This window comes from Rana temporaria, chromosome 1 (assembly GCF_905171775.1).
Source record: "Rana temporaria chromosome 1, aRanTem1.1, whole genome shotgun sequence".
Taxonomy (NCBI): domain Eukaryota; kingdom Metazoa; phylum Chordata; class Amphibia; order Anura; family Ranidae; genus Rana; species Rana temporaria.
Window position 1 is genome coordinate 400144713 of NC_053489.1, and position 21476 is coordinate 400166188.

At 45.6% G+C, this 21476-nt stretch overlaps 1 protein-coding gene across 1 annotated transcript; it reads left to right on the forward strand.

Annotated features, from left to right (window-relative positions):
- The first annotated feature begins 241 nt into the window (after positions 1–241).
- Positions 242–17026, forward strand: LOC120930675 (olfactory receptor 1020-like). Its single transcript, XM_040341853.1, has 6 exons — positions 242–267; positions 357–411; positions 5263–6192; positions 7146–7188; positions 14876–14938; positions 16461–17026. The coding sequence occupies exons 1-6, from the start codon at positions 242–244 to the stop codon at positions 17024–17026; spliced, it is 1683 nt and encodes a 560-aa protein (XP_040197787.1).
- Positions 17027–21476: the final 4450 nt, after the last annotated feature.

The following is a 21476-nucleotide window of genomic DNA, read 5'->3' on the forward strand; positions in this document are numbered from 1 at the left end:
CACTGCTTCAGTAAGTGCGGAGACCTGCTGGCAGAGGGTCTCGAAAGGCGAGCGCGCCTTGTTGGCCTCAGACATCTGGCTGGTTTGGCTGGTTTGTACTGGCAGATATGTACTCACCGAGGCTGAGATGCTGAGGGCGTCTCACCTTTGCGACTTGGCGCACTCAGCTCCCTGGAGGTGAGACAGAGGGGGGATGGCGCAAAGAGGCACCGGTACCAGCAAAGTATCTGAAGCTTTATAGATGGTGCTGGTCAGGAAGCTTAGCAGGTGAGAGATCACTGGAGACAGGCCATGGATCAGGTATTGAGACAGTTCAGACAAACTGAGAGAGCAGGTTTCAAGGGCTAAGACTGTAGGCGGATCCGGGATGCAAGCAGAAGGTCAAGGGCTGGAGAAGGTCACAAGTCCAAGGTACAAGCCAGAGGTCAGGGGTTGGAGACAGCAGCAAATCCAAGGGGGCGAGCCAGGGGTCAGGTTCAAGAGAGAGAGCAGAGTCGTCGAGGCAATCCGGGTCAAACAAGTTCAGGCACAGGTACAGGAAGTTCAGTAGCAGGAGCTGACAACAAACCAGCAACCCGTCATGGGACTGGGGCTGGCTTAAGTAGGCAGGTCAGGCCTCTGATTGGTTCACGGGTGTGCGCGCATGTGTGTGCGCTCGTGCGTCCGCCATGCCACCAGACTGCGCATGCGCGCGCCGTTCACACACAGGCATGCGCCGAAGCGCTGTTCCACCGCGCATGTGTGCCGTTCGGCAGCTGACCAGGTTAGCTCTCTGACAGTGATCTTGTTCCAACACAATCTCTGGTGTTTCTAGGTGCCCTCTTCAACACAATAGAAGGCACCATTTAATTGCTCGAAGAGAAGATTGCAACAATCCGGGACAGGATCCGCGCAACACTTGCTGCTCCACACCTATCTGCTCTTCAATGTTTGAAGGTAATTGGCAAAATGGCAGCCACCATTCCTATGGTGAAGTGGGCTCAGTGGCACACTCGCCCATTCTAAAAAGGGTTTCTCCAGCAATGGGACTCCCCCAGCAAGAGTCAACGCATCATGCTCACTCAACCCATGAGAGTCTCTTCTGTGGTGGCTTCAGGGGCAGAATCTCTGCATTCGATCCGTCCTATCACTTGGGTTACAATAACCTCGGATGCCAGCAATCAGGGCTGGGGCGCTCATTGCCTGTCAGAAATAGCTCAGGGCAAGTGGAGCACACCTTCTCAAGGAACTGTATCCAACATACTGGAGCTGCGAGCTGCCTTTCAGGCGCTCATATCCTTCCGCCATCTAATAATGGACTCCTCTGTGATGCTCAGGCTGGACAACACAACCACTGTTGCTTACATAAGGAAGCAGGGTGGAACCCGCAGCTGGTCCTTACTCCGGAAGGTGGAGCCAATTATGAATTGGGCCCAGAAGAACCTAGCCAACATCTCGGCAATGTACATTCCGGGGGTCCAGAATGTTCAAGCAGACTTTCTATCACGAATCCAAATGAAGAACAACGAATGGACTCTACACATATAAGTGTTCAATTGGCTTCTAACACTGGGAGTGTCTCCAGAAGTGGATCTGTTTGCGTCTCCATGCAACCACAAATTGACCAAGTATTATTTAAGGTTCCGGGATCCCCAAGCCTATGGGATAGGCGCTCTCACAGATCGATGGAAATTCAGCAAAGCGTATGCCTTTCCACCAGTACCTGTACTTCTTCAGTTTCTTCGCCGACTCGGATCAGAGGATGTAGAAATCCTAGCAGTGATTCCATTTTGGCCCAACAGGCCATGGTTTTCTCTTCTAACGCTTCTCAGTTACCGGGACTCAATCCCTCTTCCTCTCAGACCGGATCTCCTCTCTCAAGGCACAACGTTGCACCCATGTCCAGCTCATCTACACCTCAGGGTGTGGTTCTTGAGAGGGGAAGGCTTGATGCCTTAGGATGTCCAGAAGAAGACATTTCAACTCTTCTTAACGCTAGAAGAAATAGCGCTAACAAAGTTTACGAGCGTATCTGGTCAAAATTTACAGATCATATGTCTTCCAGAGCTAACCCTTGCAGTTCCCCAGAGGTCCAAGATATACTTAGTTTTTTACGAACAGGTTTGGACTTGCCTTTAGCAATCAGTTCCCTCCGAGTGCAAATCTCAGCCATCTCTGCATTTACTGGAATCTCTTGGGCCAATCATTCCTTGGTTCGCCAGTTCTTCAAGGGTGCCATCCGGCTTAGACCCCAGAGAAAACCGAGGTTCCCCAAATGGGACCTGCCTCTTGTCCTGGACTATCTTACCACAATCAGCACTGATCCAGATAAACCTCTATCAGCTAAGGATCTTACTCTCAAGATCGTCTTTCTAGTAGTGGTCACTTCAGCTAAAACAGTCTCTGATATCAGAAACCTGGGTTCAAAAGAACCATTCTTGACCTTCTTTCCAGATAGAGCAGTATTAATTCCCATGCCGTGTTCAAATCCTAAAGTTACATCCATTTTTCATGAAAATCAGGAAATTGTACTGCCCACTTTTGGGACATCTGAAGATCAAAATGTTCATCCTCTTGTTGTGTGTCACACATTAAGTCAATACCTGGAAATGACAGAATCTTTCAGACAAACTGACTTTCTTTTCATTCTTCTTCACGGAAAGAACAAAGGAAAATGGGCCTCAATCAGATCCATTGCAGCTTGGATAGTTCAGACCATCCAAAGGGCATACAAAGGCAAGGGCTTGGCTCCTCCAGAGGCAGTGACTGCCCACTCAACCCGAAGCATTTCGACTTCTTGGGCAGCCTCACGTCATGTCGCACCTGAAGTTATATGCAGAGCGGCTTCGTGGTCGTCTATTAATACTTTTGTTTCTCACTATTGTGTTGAACCGGCTGCTTTATCATCCCTGAATTTTGGTTTACAAGTGCTGTCAGTTGACAGTGTTAAATGAATGTATTTTCTTGCCTCAGCATTTTGCCCGCCCGGGTGTGTTTGGCGAGTTATTTCCTACACGTATGCTGCCATGGAGCATGTCAGGAAAACTGAAAATTTATTATCAAATACTTACCGTAATTTTCCTTTCCTGATAGGCTCCATGGCAGCATACATGTGGGTTGGCCCCGCCTCCATAACTGCCCATTAGGACCCCTCCCTATAAATTTCAGCTGTGGGCTCTCAGCCGTGTTTCGTAACTAGCCTACTGCAAGCATTGGGAGGGACTCCTGCTGCCATGGAGCCTATCAGAAAAGTAAAATTACGGTAAGTATTTGATAATAAATTTTCCATTTCCCTGACATGCTCCATGGCAGCATACATGTGGGAAATAACTCGCCAAACACACCCAGGCGGGCAAAATGCTGAGGCAAGAAAATAAATTTATTTAACACTGTTAACTTACGGTAAGTATTTGATAATACATTTTCCGTTTTATATATATATATATATATATATATATATATATATATATATATATATATATATATATATAATGTTTGGGGGTTCTGAGTAATTTTCTAGCAAAAAAATATGATTTTTACATGAAGGAGAGAAGTGCCAGAATAGGCCCGGTAGGGAAGTGGTTAAGAATCGAGATCGCAATTCTTCCTTCCTTGCGATCTTTCACGCCCCATTCACGTACAACTTACGTAAACGACGTCAAATATAACGGCTGTTCCGTCGTCCATACCTTTGCATGGGTTGCGCCTCCCTATAGGTGTTTATCTTTACGCCGGATGTACGCGTTACGTAAACGGCGTATACTCATGCGAGGGGCGCAAGTACGTTCGTGAAACGGCGTATCTTGGTCATTTGCATATTCGACGCACCCCTTGCGGCCAGCGTAAATATGCGCCCAAGATACGACGGCGTAGGAAACTTACGTTGGTCGGATGGAGCCACATTTCAGGCGTATCTTCTACTAAGAATCAGACGCATAGATACGACGGTGCATCTGTTCACTTACGCTGCGTATCTCAAGATACGTCAGCGTAAGTGTCTGTGAATCCGGGCCTAAGCCTTTTTCCAACATTTGTTGGTTTCAAGTTAAAATTATTATTTTTTGCTCGAAAATTACTTAGAACCCTCAAACATTATATATGTTTTTAGCAGAGATCCTAGAGAATAAAATGGCGGTTATTGCAATATTTTATTCCACACTGTATTTGCACAGCGGTCTTTCAAATGCAATTTTGTGGGAAAAAAATATAATTTAATGAATTTAAAAAATAAAAAAAAACAGTAAAGTTAGCCCAATTTTTTGTATAATGTTACGATGATGTTACGCCGTGAGAATCGTGATCTTTATTCTAGGCAAAAAAATCGTGAGTCTCATTTTTCCCAGAATCACGCAGCTCTTATTCACAATGTATTGTTATTTGTAGAAACACCTCAATCAATCAATGTTTTATGTTCTTTTTTTTTTTACTGCCCTTTAATCCTTTGCCCTTCAAAATAAATTCCTTTTGTGATAAGAAAAACTCATGAATAAATTCCCAAAGTATAAATAGTTTACATTTATGCTGTCATTTAAAAAAAAGTAGCAGTGGAAAATCAGAGGTATTACTGTCATTTGTTCAGACATCCAACTTGCAGAAAACAGCAACAGATGATGGGACCTTAATATTACTCTTTCCCTAGAAAGTGCACATGTTGAAATTGCATAATCAAACAATGTCAACCTAGGACAGTCACAGTGTCTATGCAAACCTTACCCCTTGAATTGCCATTCCAGAACTCATCCACTGCTTTTTCCTCTGTCTAATATAATTCCGATGTATTGCCATCCGTGTCCCTGCTGTGAAAAAGAGAAAACATTATAAAAATGTTAACTTCATAAATGATTTTCTGAAGTGAAATTAGCTAGTTGATAGGTAGTATATTCTATTTTAATTATACTTGTCTTTTTATATGAGCTGTAATAGAACGTTAAATTCAACTACAAATGTTTTCCAGCAGGTGGGAGCAACTTCTGCCTAAAGGCGAACTGAATGTTGGAACAAAATGCATTGTGTAAAGGATGCTGTCTAAACGTCACAAACAGAAGAATTTGTCTCCGAGTCATGTTTTATTTTTCCCAAAAGCTTGAGACCCTTGAACATTATTTTTTTCTTCCAAATAATGCATCATTTTTATTAAATAGTAACAGATGAATTTTACTTTTTTTTTCTAATAACATTTATTTACCCAAGGACTTTGTGGTTTGCAAACACTTGGATAATATAACGTATGAGAGGAATGATACATGCAATCTGGTCTTTCTCCTAACAATAATGGGTTTACAGAACAGAACTGCTGTCACAGAGTTCCTGCTTGCTGGGTTAACAGAAAGCCCCAAATTAAAATTGGCATTGTTTGTTTTGTTCTTTACCATTTACACCATGACAGTGTTCCAGAATTCAGCACTTATAATACTCATCAGTTGTGATAAACAGCTTTATACTCCTATGTATAGTTTCTTACGCCAGTTATCGTTCATTGACATCTGCTACTCTTCATCTGTCACAATAAGGATGCTAATGGATTTTGTGTCAGATGAAAGGTCAATATCTTTAGCTGGATGTGCTATTCAGATGGTCACTTATGCTGGATTTGGAGGGAGTGAGTGCCTTCTTCTGGCTGCCATGTCTTATGACAGATTTGTAGCCATTTGCCACCCATTGACATACATATATATCATTAACAAGCAGATCCTCATGATCCTACTACTACTTTCCTATGTGGGTGGCTTTCTCAATGGCTTAATCCAGACTTGCTTCTCATTCCTTCATCTGGATTTTTGTGAGCAACGACAGTACATTCAACATTTTTACTGTGACGTAATTGCGCTAATTGAGACTTCTTGTGGTGACACAAGACTTAATGAAATAATCCTCTTCTCTTTTGTAGGCTTTATTGAGCTTTCTTCTCTGTTTGTAATCCTGTTGTCTTACTTATGCATAATAAGATCTGTTTTAAAAATCCGTTCTTCCAATGGGCCTAAGAAAGCTTTTTCTACTTGTGCGTCTCATCTAACAGTTGTAACTTTATTTTATGGAACTATCATATTTATGTACCTTAGACCTTCATCTGACTACAGTCCAGAGCAAGACAAAGTTATTGCTGTGTTTTACACTGTAATTATTCCTTTCCTTAACCCATTAATATACAGTCTAAGGAATCGTGACATAAAGGCTTCTGTAAAAAAAGTTTGGGGTTTACTTCATTCAGAAAATGTAAACCTTTGTTTTATTATGCCAGTCAAATAAATTAGTTTGTTTAGAATGTGAAACTATGCAAGGGGACCATTTCATTGAACCTTGAAAGGTGATTTAAAGTGCTACTAAACCCACAGTAGTAAAATCAGTCTGTATATACAGTGACGCATGCTTGTTATACTCACTGTGGAACCTAAGGGGTCGGTGACGGCCCTGGCGGAGCGCCGTTAATTCTTTGCCTTGTGTTTAAAGGCGGTTTGATACTACAGATATTTTCTTTGTTCCTCTCCTTCTTCCACAATCCCCAAACCATTTCCAGATAGAACAGAGGCTAGGGGACAAGCTACACATGCTCAGTTTGGCGTGTAATGCTATAGTTTTTTTTTTTGTTTCTTGGGAGAGTGCATGTGATCAGCACAGGGACAATTTAGTACTGGTCCAGACAGAGGGTCAGGGTTACTGCAGACTTATAGGACAGTCAGAGCAGAATGAAAACTTCCCCTACAAGATTTAACCAGCCACTGGTAGGAGTCACAAGACTGCTCTAACTGCTGATGGGAAAAAAAGGGTATTTAGCAGTTTATATTTACTAAAATTATTGCATTGCCATATTCTGTGTACTGTGGGAGACCAGATATAGTGAATACAGTGTCCTGGGTTTAGTAATACTTTAAAGACAGGAACAAAGCGTTATCCCCCTATAACACAATGTGCCCAAACAAGGACCTCTTTATCAGTATCACCAACTGTTATTTTCACAAAAACTAGCAATAAAAAAATAAAAAAAGCTTTCCAAATAAAATTATCATGTTAAAGCTTATATGGGATTGTATTGGTTAAGTTTACATCTACTATAACAAACTATGCTTGAGTTCATTCCTCTCTCTAATGTCAAGGTGGTATACCTCTACTAGGTGAGTGTCTAACCTGGCAGCCTTATTTTCAAATAACAATTTTTTGTTTTTGTATAGGGAAAAGCCAATGATGAAGACTACGACTTCCTTCTTGCCCAAGGTGATATCCAGTGTGCACTGCTGTCCCTGTCTGTTTGCATGATCAGAAGAGGAAAAGCCTACATAGGCAAACAGGGGTTGATTTATTAAAACGGGAGAGTGCAAAATCTTGTGCAGCTTTGCATAGAAACCAATCAGCTTCCTGTTTATTTTTTGTCAAAGTTTAGTTGACCAAGCTGAAGTTAGATGCTGATTGGCTACCATGCACACCTGCACCAGATTTTGCACTCTCCCGTTTTAGTAAATCAACCCCACAATTAACTAGGTAAATTAAATAAAATGTGCAAACATGTAATTATTGGCCCAGATTCAAGAAGCACTTGCGCCCGCGCAACCATAGTTGCGCGGCGCAAGTGCTTACTTGCTCCGGTGTAACGAGTGCTCCTGATTCAGGAACCTCGTTACACCGACTGCAGCCTAGGATGTGACAAACATAAGCCTCCTTATGCCTTCACATCCCAGGCTGCATTCTTGCGTTGGCCGCTAGGGGGCGCGGCCTTTGTGATCGGCGTATAGTATGCAAATTGCATACTACCACCGATTCACAAAAGTTGCGCGGGCCCTGCGTACGCAAGGTACGGAGTTTCCGTACGGCGCCTTTAGCATAAGGCTGCTCCTGCTAATAGCAGGCGCAGCCAATGCTAAAGTATAGCTGCGCCTCCCGCCCGTGAAATTTAAATTTCACGTCGTTTACGTAAGTGAACCGTGAATGGCGCTGGACGCCATTCACGTTCACTTAGAAGCAAATGACGTCCTTGCGACGTCATTTGCCGCAATGCACGTCGGGAAAGTTTCCCGACGGAGCATGCGCTGTTCGCTCGGCGCGGGAGCACGCCTAATTTAAATGATTCCCGCCCCCGGCGGGATCATTTACATTAGGCAGCCTTGCGCCCGGCTGTTTAGCATATTGCCCGTGCAATTTACGGAGCAACTGCTCCGTGAATCGCGGGCAAAGCGCAATATTTGCGTGGGCGCAGAGAAAAAAATTTGCTCTTTGCCCACGCAAATATTGCGCAATTCTACCTGAATCTGGGCCATTATGTGTATAAAAATAGTATATATCTGCCACAAACAGAACACGCATAACCTCCATTCGATGATGGTTGATATCCTCCAGCAGACTGCTTCATATGTTTAACCACTGAAGGAAGGACGGGGAGCCTATGACCATAGAGTACTATGCTTATCTTTTAGATGTTCTCATCCTTTTCTCTTGGTTGTAGAATTTTCATCATTTTTGCTGGTGCCCACCTTTCTCCTGGCATTTCGGAAGTGTGGGTAGCTTCAGGCCATAGGTTCCCCCTGCAGCTATGCCTCCAGTGCCCTGTTTATAATTGTAGCGCCTGGCTATTTTCAGAGCCAGTGCTTTGTTAAATTTAGGGGAAGGATTCAGAGAAAAAGTTAGCTCTGAGTTCATCTGATCGTTAAATTTGGGTCTCTGCTCTAGCTTGGCTGTGCTGTGGGCTGACTTTCTGGCCGGGGACTCCAGTCACCCCCGGACGGCAGGTGGCAGCAGTGTGGTCAAGTGCTCTGAGTGCTACTCCTTAGCAGCCTGTGGAATTGGTCTCTCCGCTGTGCATGCTGGGGAGGGGAATAAAGGGGACAGACACCATTACCACAAGGTTCTTCCTTGTGTGGCGCCCACCATTGGGGTAGCCATTCCACAACACCCCCGCATATGGCCCTCCTGCACGGGGTGTGCGTGGGTAACAGTGTTCCTGGTTCCGGGACCACGTTGGCCCGGAGTGATTGATCCACTGTGTGGGCCCAGTAGTCGACTGGGTCCCCAATCTGGAAGGGGTCCCGAGCTGTCCGTCCAATTGGAGGAAGCCGACCGGTGTGGAGTCCGTCCGGGAGATACCCAGCACAAGGCTGGTGTCCCAGGAGGGGCCTGTCCATTCATCGGGGACCACCTGAGTTCTGACAGGCTGGATGTTGATCGCCTGTTAGCTACTGACTGACAAAACTACCCGAAGGAGATCCGGGTGCTGAATCTACTAGGAAAGGATTCCGGACCATAATTGTCTCCAATCTTCTAGGAGGGTCTGTGGCAGAGACTTAACCCTATGTTCGAGTGACATTCTGGCTACCAGGCTTGTAAGAAAGGCCTGTCCAGGTGCGCTATACCCACTCTGGCTGGAGTGGCGAAGTAAAGTGTCGTTGGGAGCAGGACTGTTTCCCGTGTTCAGTTATACCTGGATCTACTGTCTCCTATTTGCTATCCCTTCACCTCTCTACTGTTTAATCATTTTTACCCAGCTGGGTAATAAAAAGCACAGAAAAGACACCTGTTGTGTTGACATTCCATTTACTACAACTCTCATCAAGTACCCTAGACGGCGGCATATGTGGTGCTTATGTGCACACTTTTTTACGGCACCTGACATGATGATCTCACAACTGTGGGCATACTTGGACTGGATGAAGTCACATGGCACATATGGCAGGAAATATAAAGAGCATCTACATCTCCTTCTAACCTTATGCCTGCTTGCTGTGTGGAAAGTGTTACCCACCATGTATTCTACATCTGGGTGATCGTTGCTATCTGTGCTCTACTGCTCCGGGTGTCTTCACCCTTAGGCAGGGGCGGACTGACCATTGAGTCACTCGGGCACTGCCCGAGGGCCCAATGCCACTAGGGGGCCCCATCAGGGTTGCCAGGCTCAGTAAAACCAGGAACAGTATGTAAAAATCTATGTTTTCTTTACATCTGTCCCTGATATGTCCAAAACCGACATGCTTTTGATGTGAAAATCCCGAGATTTTAGCTGCCCTGCCTCTGCACTGCCTCCTGGTGTGGTGGCCATCTGTAAGCCCAGGGGCCCCATAATCTTCTATTGCCCGGGGGCCCCATGAGTTGTCAGTCCGCCCCTGCCCTTAGGTCTCAGTCTCTGGCTCTGATCAGCCTCCCCATGGATGATCTGTGTTTCCAGGACCTATGTGCACATCTTGGTTCCCCTGCTGCAATGAGGAAGCGATTTCCAGTACAGTCTGGTAAAAGATTTTCCACCACTCCCCTTCCTCATATGGGAAATGTATTGTAAAGGTCTATATGTCCCATTCTTTGATTGATGTTTCAGATTACAATTTCCATGATCCTCAGCGTTCTGCATAGAAGTCCATAGACTTTCCTGGCTATAGTTGTCCCAGATCAGACGGGTCAGCAACTGGCGATCAAATCAAGTACAATAGCATAAGCAGATGTGTGGTCAGGTCCAGACTGGAGTCAGTAACAGATGAGCGGATCAAAAAAGTGGAATGGGGTTGGGACTTTGTGTGAGGCATGTGGTATACACTACCACAGGTCTCCATCCCTGTAAAGGTGTAAAAAGGATGGAGGGTTGGGACATTAAATGAGATGCGTTTTTAGCAGTATGCGATTAAGTAAATATATGGAAAATATTAAAAATGTTTCCATAATGAGCAGGCTCAAAAATACCAACCAAAGAAGCACTAAACCAAATTAGTCTGTCTAACTGTATGTAATTAAAACAGAGGTTTAGTTGCAGTTATTTTCAAATACCTGGGAAGCTGCAGGCCAAGCGTCAAGGCACTCTGTGTAGCTGCAGTCCTAACTATGATTTATAAAGCCTCCTAAGGAGGATCACAGGTGCTCCTGTGAGCCTGGTCATTATGGAAACATTTTTTATATTTTCCATATATCTACTTAATCGCATACTGCTAAAAACGCATCTCATTTTAAAGTCCCAACCCTCCATCCTTTTTACACCTTTACAGGGATGGAGGCCTGTGGTAGTGTATACCACATGCCTCACACAAAGTCCCAACCCCATTCCACTTTTTTAACATTATACAGGGATGGAGATTAGTTTTTCAGGAGTGAAACAGAGTGCCTCCACCAATAGTTAATTCATGCATTGTCATTTTTTGACTAGCTGACCCAGTTTGATGTGGTCCTCTGTTACTGACTCCGCACCTAGTTTGGTGGTATTTTGGTTTGGTAGGCATGTATTGGTTTCACCCCTGTTTTTTGTCTTTCCAGTGCTCTCATTTGCCAGACCAGCTATAGATAGGGGCAGGTCTAGGTTACCATCTGCCCCCTGTCTATTGATTAGCACACGTGTGCTCCTCCTTAGGAGGCTTTATAAATCATAGTTAGGACTGCAGTTACACAGAGTGCCTTGACGCTTGGCCTGCAGCTTCCCAGGTATTTGCAAATAACTGCAACTAAACCTCTGTTTTAATTACATACAGTTAGACAGACTAATTTGGTTTAGTGCTTCTTTGGTTGGTATTTTTGAGCCTGGTCATTATGGAAACATTTTTAATATTTTCCATATATTTACTTAATCGCATACTGCTAAAAACGCATCTCATTTAAAATCCCAACCCTCCACCCTTTTTACAGATGAGCAGGTCAGGAACAGAAGGGGCAGGCAGAAGCCTGGTCTGTGCTGTGCTGCCCCAGGTGTCTTCCCCCTCAGATCTCAGTCTCTGGCTCTGCTTACCCTTCCCGTGGATGATCTGTGTATACCAGAACCAATGTGTACACCTCTGTTCCCCTGCTGCAATGAGGAAAATGTTTCCAGTACAGGCTGGTAAAAGCTTTTCTACCACTCCCTTTCCTCATATGTTCCATTCTGTGATTGATGCTTCAGATTACAATTCCCAAGATCCTCAGCGTTCTGCATAGAAGTCCATAGGCTTTCCTGGCTATAATTCTCGCTCTGCTGACTGGAGGGGATAGTGTAACATTCAGCATAACGGCAGAAAAATGAAAGTAAACTGATTGTAAAGAGGGAAATGTCTCATTCTCCATGTTTCTGTAGTCCAGCACCTGCTACATTTAGGTAGGACTGTCTGCTTAACATATATAATGGACTACCACTTTGAAGTATGGGTGTTTTGGGATCAATGGTCCATGTTAATAGTGTTAACACTTTTGGATGTTGACCATCATAAAAAATGACAGGTATATATAACAAGAAGTACCCTTAAATTGAAAAGGGACTTGTGACCATGAGGCAGGAACCTTCTTCCACCTGATTTGGCAGTGTGTTAAGATCCAGGCTTTCTGGGAACAGGTGGTGAGGTTCCTCCATGACAAGATGGGATCCCCCATAACCCTGCAGCCAAAGCCATGCCTGCTGGGTATATTCCCAGATGCAGAAATGAATAAATTCATAAAGGTCTTCCTACACGAGACACTGTTTGTAGCCCGGAAGGTTATAGCGCGAGTGTGGATGCGCTCGGGCCCCCCTGAGTTCTCCCATTGGCTGGCGGAGGTCAACAATGTACTTCCATACAAAAAACTGGTTTATTCTCACAGGGGCTGCCCGGCCAAATATGGGAAAATATGGGATAAGTGGTTAAACTCACCCTCAACCGGTTCCTAGATGTTTAAATGTATGCATTGCTGTATTCAATGTGTTTTATTCTTTGTCGATAGGCTCATGTTTACACCCTGCTTGAGATCATTTGATTCATATTGTAACGTTACGCCTTCTGTATACCATGTGTAATGCTGTTTTGCTCAATAAAAGCTTTTTTGATGGGAAAAAAAAATTGAAAAGGGACTTACACTATCATGCATCTCAAGCTCAGAGCCTCTGGTAAAGTGAACAGGTGGTGCAACAGCACAGTGACATGAGTGCCTTGTAGTTCTTGCCAGATGCTGGTACAGGTAGACAGGTCCTCACAAGGCTCAGTCTCTCACTGGTATAGCAACAGGTTTCTCTAGCTTTGGTCCCAGTTCAGCAAGAGATCTTTCTGTGGCTCAATTTTCAGGCTCTCTCTCTCAGGCCCAGTTTCTCAGCTCTGCAATGCACGGACCCAGCCGTAGGTCTTTACTGTTCCATTCCCTGCACTGGTTTGCCCTGTCTTTTGTAATTTTGCCTGGAAAAATGCTGTGTTCTACTCTTCCTTGTATCACATTAAAACCTGGGTATTGTAGTTCAGAGCCCATCTGTCCCCATTCGCTTGCATTGTACTGCGTTCCTTTAGGGAACTTTGTGTCACTTGCCCATGATTGGATCCAATCTGCTACTGCAGGAGGGAGGGGGGAGGGAAGCAGGAGCGAGTTGGGATCTGACACACAACCTGCACTGCAGCTCAACAAATGGTGGAGATCTCGACTCATGCATGCTGGATGCTTATGTGGTCATTGTTTACAGTAAACTACAAGAAGAACTGTGTTGTGTGTTCCTGTGGAGTTATTCCATTATTAACATTGCTAGGACTGAACAAACAAAAGCAGCTCCTTCGGGGGTTTACTACACAACTTTAAGCCAAAGTGTATGCCTTTTCTCTTTTGGGTCACACTATGGAGAGTGAATAGTCTGATATGTGAAACAGAGATAAGGTGAAAATATATCCTGGAATCCTGGATCTGGCAATTACGGTTACATGCTTGATTAACTTATCATTGTGGTAAGCAGTTAGGATTTAACGGTGGAGGATACTTTCATCTGCTATACAGATTCACTGGATAATATTTGGATACCTTTCACACACTCGGAGAACTTTCTGTCATCTTGATTTTCCCTGAGATACATCCATTCATATGGACTTTGCACCTTCGCTTGTTTTTTCAGATTGCACTAGTGTTTTGTGTGCATCACACACATTATAATTTGACTGTTATATTGATTTTCTCACATCGCAGCGCAGCTTTTACCACTATTATTTGCAATTTATGTTTATCTGACATTTTGAGCTGCAGCAGCTTTTTGTTTTATATTTTTTTATTTTATTTAATTTTTCATTTTTTATTTTTCACTGTTTTTGATCCAATCTAAGTGGTTTCACACCATTTATGATTGTTTAGACCTGCGCAGTATTTATTTTTATACACTGCAGCTGTCCTGCAGGGAAGCTCAGGAAGAGGCAGGTGCATACAAGTCCTGCTGTTTACACCAATCCCACCACCGGAGGGAAGAAAACCTATTTTCCTGATGCATTCATTGCAGCACACACTGGGTTGTGACTCCGCCCCCACAACCTGACAGGATTGGTTAACTATAAATTTGAAGGGGAGACACCACGCTGCATTCTCTTTTTTTATCCTCACCTGACAGATTGGATGGACATCAGCAGGCCCCTTACCGCACTCGCCCCAGCAGGTTCAAGCCTCTCCTGTTTGGAAGGCCCTCTTGTAAGTCTCTAAAGTAGCTTCTATGGAGGGAAACCCCATTCTGGTGGTCTCAGGGGCATCTGGAGGAATTTTACTGCCATAAGTAAGCTTTAAAGAAGCTTCATTTTTTTGCAGTGGTCCCACTTTTTTTTCGCACTTCTGTCCTGTGCCTTTATCTCCACTTCCCTTTCAACTTACTTTTTTATCGTAGGCTTGCTGAGCCTTGCTGTCCCACGGCCACCTGTGCAGGTTTCCATAGCCGCTGCGTCTCTGCCTCCGTTCTACGCATGTGCGCAGCAGGATGATGATGTCGGCAGTACTCTCTGTCCTTCTCCAAGATGGCGCGGGGATGGCTGGGACGCTTCTGCGCATGCGTGCGTAATTTACACCGCAACGGCGGCGCCAGATTTAAAATCACAGCTTCTTCCTCTATGTGCCCCAAGCTGCTGCTCTGCAGCTTGGGGCACATAGAGGAAGAAGCTGTGATTTTAAATAAGATTACTGAGTATTCAGGTAAGTCTCCTTCCCCCTATACCTGACACCTGACTCCAGTCTGCCCTGTCATTTATTTTCCTTTCAATTTCCCCTCCAGACTGCCTTCTCCTGCACCATTCATGGAGACCACTGCCCTCGCAGACCACCATCAGCAGACTAGGTAAGAGACTGTCCAACTAGGTAAGTACTGAAGAGACAAAAAAAGAGAGCCCGACCACTAACGCTGCGTTTCTGGCAGCCCTATCAGGTCAAGTGACGCGACTTCCCAGCACAGAGGAAGATCAAGCCATGCCTCAAGCAGAAAGTCCTGCAGAAGCCGTTCAAGATTGTCCTCCCGATACCACCAATCAAGGCATAGCCGACCACGTCACAGCTGCTCCCGTCACAGTCGGTCTCACCACAGACGGTCACCTTCATCACACCGCCACCGGAGCTACCATACCCTCCCCGCAGCAAATGCTTGCTGGGTATGCAGTGCCCCAGCCTTGCCAGGTAAATTAGCCTGCTGCTCGTGCTTCAATGAGGCAACCAAGGAGAAGGAATCGGACACAAGGGTGGCTACAGAACTCATAAGGGAGTCAGTGCGGGATTTAATAATGGAGACAACTGCCCCTTTTTTTTTTAATCAGAAAAGTTTTTATTTGAAAAAAAAAATGAAAAAGAAATACAGTAGCAGTACAGAATACCAGGAATATACAACACAATAGGCTACCAAAAGGAGATAAGAACCATCACAGTACATAAGTAGTCAAACCCATAGCCTATGAATGATACATATTCTCAGTGACGGTGCTAAAGCAATAGTTCCATAAACCTGGCATTCCTCCTGTAGGCGCAACAAGCCTGAGAAAAATATATAAGGCAGATAAACGACAATGAAAGTAAAGATCAAATATTAGGGAACAGATAAAAAAAAAAAAGAAAAAGAAGAAAAAAAAAGGGGGGGGGGGGGGAAATCAACCCAGCCTGCCGCCAAAGGTACCTTGTCTGTTAACCCATATATCTCATTAGCTCCTCGACTCACAGTTTTAGGGAGATGATCCCATCCCACCTTTGCATTCCTCCAGGCCCTCAACCAAGCAATAATCTGTCAAGAACCAGTTGTGGGGGGGCCACTTCCGGGGAACCCAGCCACCCCTGCCATATGGTATCAAATTTGTGTGGTGCCTTTCTATGCAAGTACGTGTTCTTTTCTCTAATAAGAATTCTATTGACCTCCCGTATCCACTGTCGGCTCGACGGAACCCGGGCAGACAGCCAATATCTCGCTATAAGCTTTTGTGCCAAATACAGTAGTCTAAGCAAGGCAGTGTACACAGGAGGCAGGTACAGGTCCTCATCAATACCCCCCAACAAGCATACCAGTGGGCTTGTCGGCAACTGGACCTGATAGGTAGAGTTAATGATTTTGACCACAGCATTCCAGTACCTCACTAGTTTGGGGCACCTCCACAGCATGTGAATGAGGTCACCTGGGTGTGCCTGACATTTGGGACAAATGGATGAATCACGCCTACCCCATTGGTGCAATTGTACTGGAGTTCGATAGACTCTATGAAGAATAAACAAATGCGACAGTCTTTGGGCAGCTGAGACCGAAACCAAAGGCCCTGTACTCAATATCTGCTCCCATTGCTCCCCATCTATTGGTCCTATATCGATCTCTCATTTCCCTCTACAAGGAAGAACATCGGGTGCTTGTAAGGGTGCCAATAGTTGCAGGTACGCCCTGGAGATAAACCCCTTCTTCTCAGTGTCGTCAAAGACCGAACCCAAGAAGCGGGAGACAACTGCCCCTTTAGTGGACAGACCTACCCCAAACACATCTCCGGCAACCTACCATCATGCCCAAGTCTCAGAGATCCCCTCTGAGAATGAAGATCAAGAGGTGTCGACAGGGTTTGACTTTTGCCTGGTTGAGCCTTTTGCTCGATCAGTAAAGGAAGCAATTGGCGGTGAAGAGGATAAGGAGGAACCTCAAAAGTTTCGGAAATATTTCCCAGAATTAAAGAGGGAACCCAAATGCTTTCCCTTTATCAACAAACTGGAAGATCTCATAAAGGATGAATGGGAAAGGTCCGATAAGCGGCCTAGTCTTAGTAATCAGCTGGCCAAGATGTACCCCTTAAAAGAGTCCAAGGTCGATGCCCTGATTAACGCACCCGTCGTCGACTCATCCTTAATGCGCCTGGCCAGACACATCACTCTACCGTTCGAGGACGCAGTTACCTTTTCGGGACGTACTTGATCGTAAAATCGATCTAGAATTGAAGAAGGCATACTGCACGGCAGGAGGCGCTTGTAGGCCAGCTATCACCACGGCAGCAGTGGCTAAAGCCATCTCAGGGTGGACAGCTAACATTGAGAGATCCCTTCTAGATGTAACTGACCAGGAAAAAATTTTTTCCTCTTTACAGTAAATTAAATTGGCAGGCGACTTCATAGCAGGGGCCTCGGTCAACATCATTAGATCCTCAGCAAGAGCAAGGCTATCCTCAGTGATGGCAAGAAGGGCCTTATGGCTGAAGCCTTGGATAGCTGATGCTGCATCAAAATCAAATTGGTGTAAAATTCCATATGATGAGTCAAATCTGTTTGGCTCTAAGTTGGATTTCAGCCATCTCTAAAGTTACGGGAGGGAAGCTGGGGCTAATCCCCTCTGATAGGAGACCCAAGTCCCAGAAAGGCCCCGCTTACAGACACAATCTCCCTGACAGGTACAGGGAAGCAAGATCCTATTGTGCCGGCAGGGAATTCAAGAGGGACTGGAAAAATACTAAGTCCTCCTTTTTGAGAGTGCAGAAGTCCAAGACAACCCTGGTGGGGGAACAGCAGAAGTCCTTTTGAGGGTTTGCCCGCCCACCCAACTCAGGTGGGCGCCAGACTCAGGAGGTTTGCTCAGATTTGGTCAAGTCACATAAAGGATCCATGGACATTATCCATAATCAAACTCGGCCACAAATGAAAATTCATAGGCAGATTGCCAGGGAATGTCTTTCAGCCAACCAAGATACCATCTTCCCCAGACAAGAGAAAGTTACTACTACAATACGTAACAGAGTGTAAGAGAACTGTCAGAGCACTCCGGGCGCACACGCGCACGCATATGCGCACACGGAACTCAATGTACAGCAGATGCAACAATTTGCATGCACGGAGGAGCGCACACGTTCACGGGAGCGCACCCGCGCGTCCCCTTGGTGCCAGACAGCCTATTTAAGGGGCTCACTGATCCCAGCCTAGTGCTGACGGATCTTAGCTATTCCGGTCTCTGTATCCTATGTGTACCTGCATGACTCCTGTTACCAAACCTCGGCTTTTCCTGACCCTGCTATTGGATTTCGCTACACCTCTGATTATCAGTTCCTGATCTCAGCTCCCTACTTGACCTTGTTTCTGCCTGATGACTTTGCACTTTGCTGCCCGTCTGTTGCTGAACCCGGCTATCCATGTGACTACGCTTCTGTTTGGCTCTACTCTGCTTCCCGGGTATCTGCGACTCCATCCCTGAGACCTGCTGCGACTTACTGCCTTTCAAGATTCGCATCATCTGCTGCAGGCTTCCAGAGTTTCATCTGCAGGCACTCGTGTCTCCCCGGGCCCTTGGTTTCTCCTGTCTCCACTCTCAGCGGGACCAGGGCCGGAGATTCAAGAGAGGCTGACCTCGTCACTTTAGACTTCACCTAGTTACGTGACAGAGTTAAAACAAAAGGGAGCGATCATAGGAGGCCCCATTACACCAAAAAGGGAGGGGGTTCTATCCCCCTTTATTTTTGTTACGAAAAAAAGACAGGGGACCTACGACCAGTCTTGGATTTAAAGAAGCTCAACAAAAAGTCAAGATAGAGGCCTTCAAGATGGAGAGCCTCCAGTCCATACTGCTGGCAGTTAACGTGGGAGACTGGATGCTATCGGTAGATTTATCGGACGCCTATCTTCACGTCCCGATTCATCCCGCCTTCCAAAAGTTTCTCAGCTTCTCAACCAGTATCATTTCCAGTTTCGGTGCCTCCCATTCGGCATCTCTTCAGCGCCCAGGATGTTTTTCCAAAGTTCTCCTACCCCTGATCGCACTCCTCAGGGAGAAGGGGTTGCGAATACATCATTACCTGGACGATATTCTGCTTTTAGCAGAAGATCGGGAGACCTTGCTCCATCATCAGAAAATCTTACTCACGACTCTTCAAGACTTTGGCTGGCTAGTCAACTGGAAAAAGAGCAATCTACAGCCCACGCAAGTCATGATGTTCCTGGGAGCAGAATTGGATACCAAATTGAACAGGGTACAGCTTCCTCAAGAAAAGGTAAGGCCCCTAATCCAGAAGATGCGGAATCTGTTGTCATCCAGACGTCTACCGGCCAGAGACTGCCTCAGTGTTCTGGAATCTATGTCTGCGACCATACCCATGGTACAGTGGTCCCAGTGGCACATGAGAGTGCTGCAGAACTCCTTTCTCAGGCAATGGAATGGAGTATCAATACTCCAGACCATTCACATCCCCAAATGGGTGAAGCAAACAATATGGTGGTGGACACACTCGGTCAACCTCAGGAAATTCAGACCAATTGTCAGGAAAGGTTCCATCCGCTGGTAATATCTATCATTTGGCATACAGTACTGAGGTCCACCAGCAGGTGTCTCCTGGCAGTTTTGAACTGTCAGGGGAACTTCTCCCTGCTGGTGTTGTCATCCTTGGGCCGCAGTACTGGCGTCCACCAGCGGATGGATTCTGGCAGTGTGGAGCAGACAGCACCTTTTGCGCTCAGGTGTGACTTGAGGCCAATTACAGGTATTCCTATAAATACCCGGCAAGTGCAAACATACCTTGCCCTGGTATCGTCCTCGTGCCCTGATCTGTACCTGCTGCCTGATTATCTGAACCTGTTCCTGAAATCTGCTACCTGAGTTCCTGATCCTGTCTCCCTGTCCTGACCATCCATCCTCTCCCTGTCCTGTGTTACTTACCCCATCTGCTGATCTCCCTGTGTATGACCTTGGCCTGGCTAACGTTTATGCTTCTGGAATATCCCTTTGTCCATCTGCCGATCTGCTGTGTATGACCCTGGCCTGGCTATTGTTTATGAATCTGGCATTTCCCATTTAATGTACATATCTGTATGTTGTTATTTGTGGGTCTCTGTCTGTTGGTTGGTTTGTTGCACTGTGTCATATTGAAGGTGGTTGTATTTATATTATTCACTTACCTAAATAAAAAATTATATTTTCACTTATATGTGTTTGGTGTTCCTCTGTTGCTAGCCACACAGTTCTGGTCACACCTGGTACATGACACCAATAGTTCCCCCAAGCCCAGAAGTAGTAACATCGGATGCCAGCCAGAGGGGATGGAGAGCACATTATCTGGACCAAGCAGCCCAAGGCCAGTGGCACTTCCAAGCTCAGGGCATAGTATAAAATATATTAGAGCTCAGAACAGCCTTTCAGGCTCTCATAGCATTCGCACCACTCCTAGAGGGGAAGAGTGTCCTTATCTGGATGGACAACAGAGTAGCAGTGACCTATATCCAGAAACAAGGTGGTACCAGGATTTGCACGCTATGGAAGAAGTTCGCCCCATCTTAGAATGGGCCCAAGTACATCTGGCGGATCTGAGGGCAGTATATGTCCCGGCAGCACAAAATATGTTGGCCGACTCTCTCGAACAACGAATGGTCTCTGAACCACCATGCCTTTTCCCTTCTTACGAAGACTTGGGGAGTGCCAGAGATCGACCTAGCAGCCACACCTGCGAACACCAAATGTCAGAGGTTCCTGTCAAGAGCGTCCTTCCCATCAGCCGAGGAAACAGACTGCTTAGTCCACCCGTGGAATTTCGAGCTGGGGTACATTTTTCCTCCAACTCCCCTAATCGCAAGGTTCCTGTCCAGGCTTCGGAGATCCTCAACTACAGTGATAGCGGTAATTCCATTCTGGCCGAGGAGGCAATGGTTCACGACCCTGTTACAGCTCAGCATTCAACCTCCAATTCCTCTCCCGATAACGGCGGATCTCCTATATCAAGGTAAATTCTTCCATCCAGCTCCAGAGAAGTTGCACTTAACAGCATGGAACTTGAGAGGGTTAGGCTGAGGGAACAAGGATGCTCTCAAGAAGTAATATCAACCCTAATGCAAGCCAGAAAGATTAACACTAATACCACCTACACAAGGATCTGGGAGAAGTTCTTCTCAATGGCACAACAGAAGGAATGGAACCCTGTCTTGCCAGAAATAACTCAAATTCTAGAATTCCTTCAGTCAGGCATTGACAAGGGTCTAAGCTCGAGTACCCTAAAGGTTCAGGTATCCACCCTTTCTGCCAAGACGGGTACTAGATGGGTACTACATCCCCCTGGTTATTCAATTCCTGAAAGCTTGCCTGAAGATCAGACCTCCCAAAAAAACAACTTTTCCTGCATGGGACCTCTCAGTAGTATTTAAGGCCTTTTCCAATCCTCCTTTTGTTCCATTTGAATCAGTTTCACTGTGGAACTTAACTCTGAAACTGTCTTTCCAATTACATCAGCAAGGAGAGTGTCAAAAATACAAGCACTTTATGGCTACTGAACCCTTCTTAGTTTTCATCCCTGATAGAGTGGCAGGGCCGTCTTATTAAGCGGGCACCCCTGGGCACGGCCCGGGGGTCCAAGTGCTCATGGGGCCCCATCTGGGCCAGCTCCGATCTAGGTGGATGATGG

What these genes read in the sequence shown, in the direction of transcription:
- LOC120930675 (XM_040341853.1), top strand. Translation starts at nt 242, where the DNA reads ATGGTGCTGGTCAGGAAGCTTAGCAG. An exon ending in GTTTACTTCATTCAGAAAAT is followed by an intron (nt 6,193 to 7,145) that starts GTAAACCTTTGT and finishes GTTTTTGTATAG; the next exon opens with GGAAAAGCCAATGATGAAGA. An exon ending in CGACTTCCTTCTTGCCCAAG is followed by an intron (nt 7,189 to 14,875) that starts GTGATATCCAGT and finishes TTTCCCCTCCAG; the next exon opens with ACTGCCTTCTCCTGCACCAT.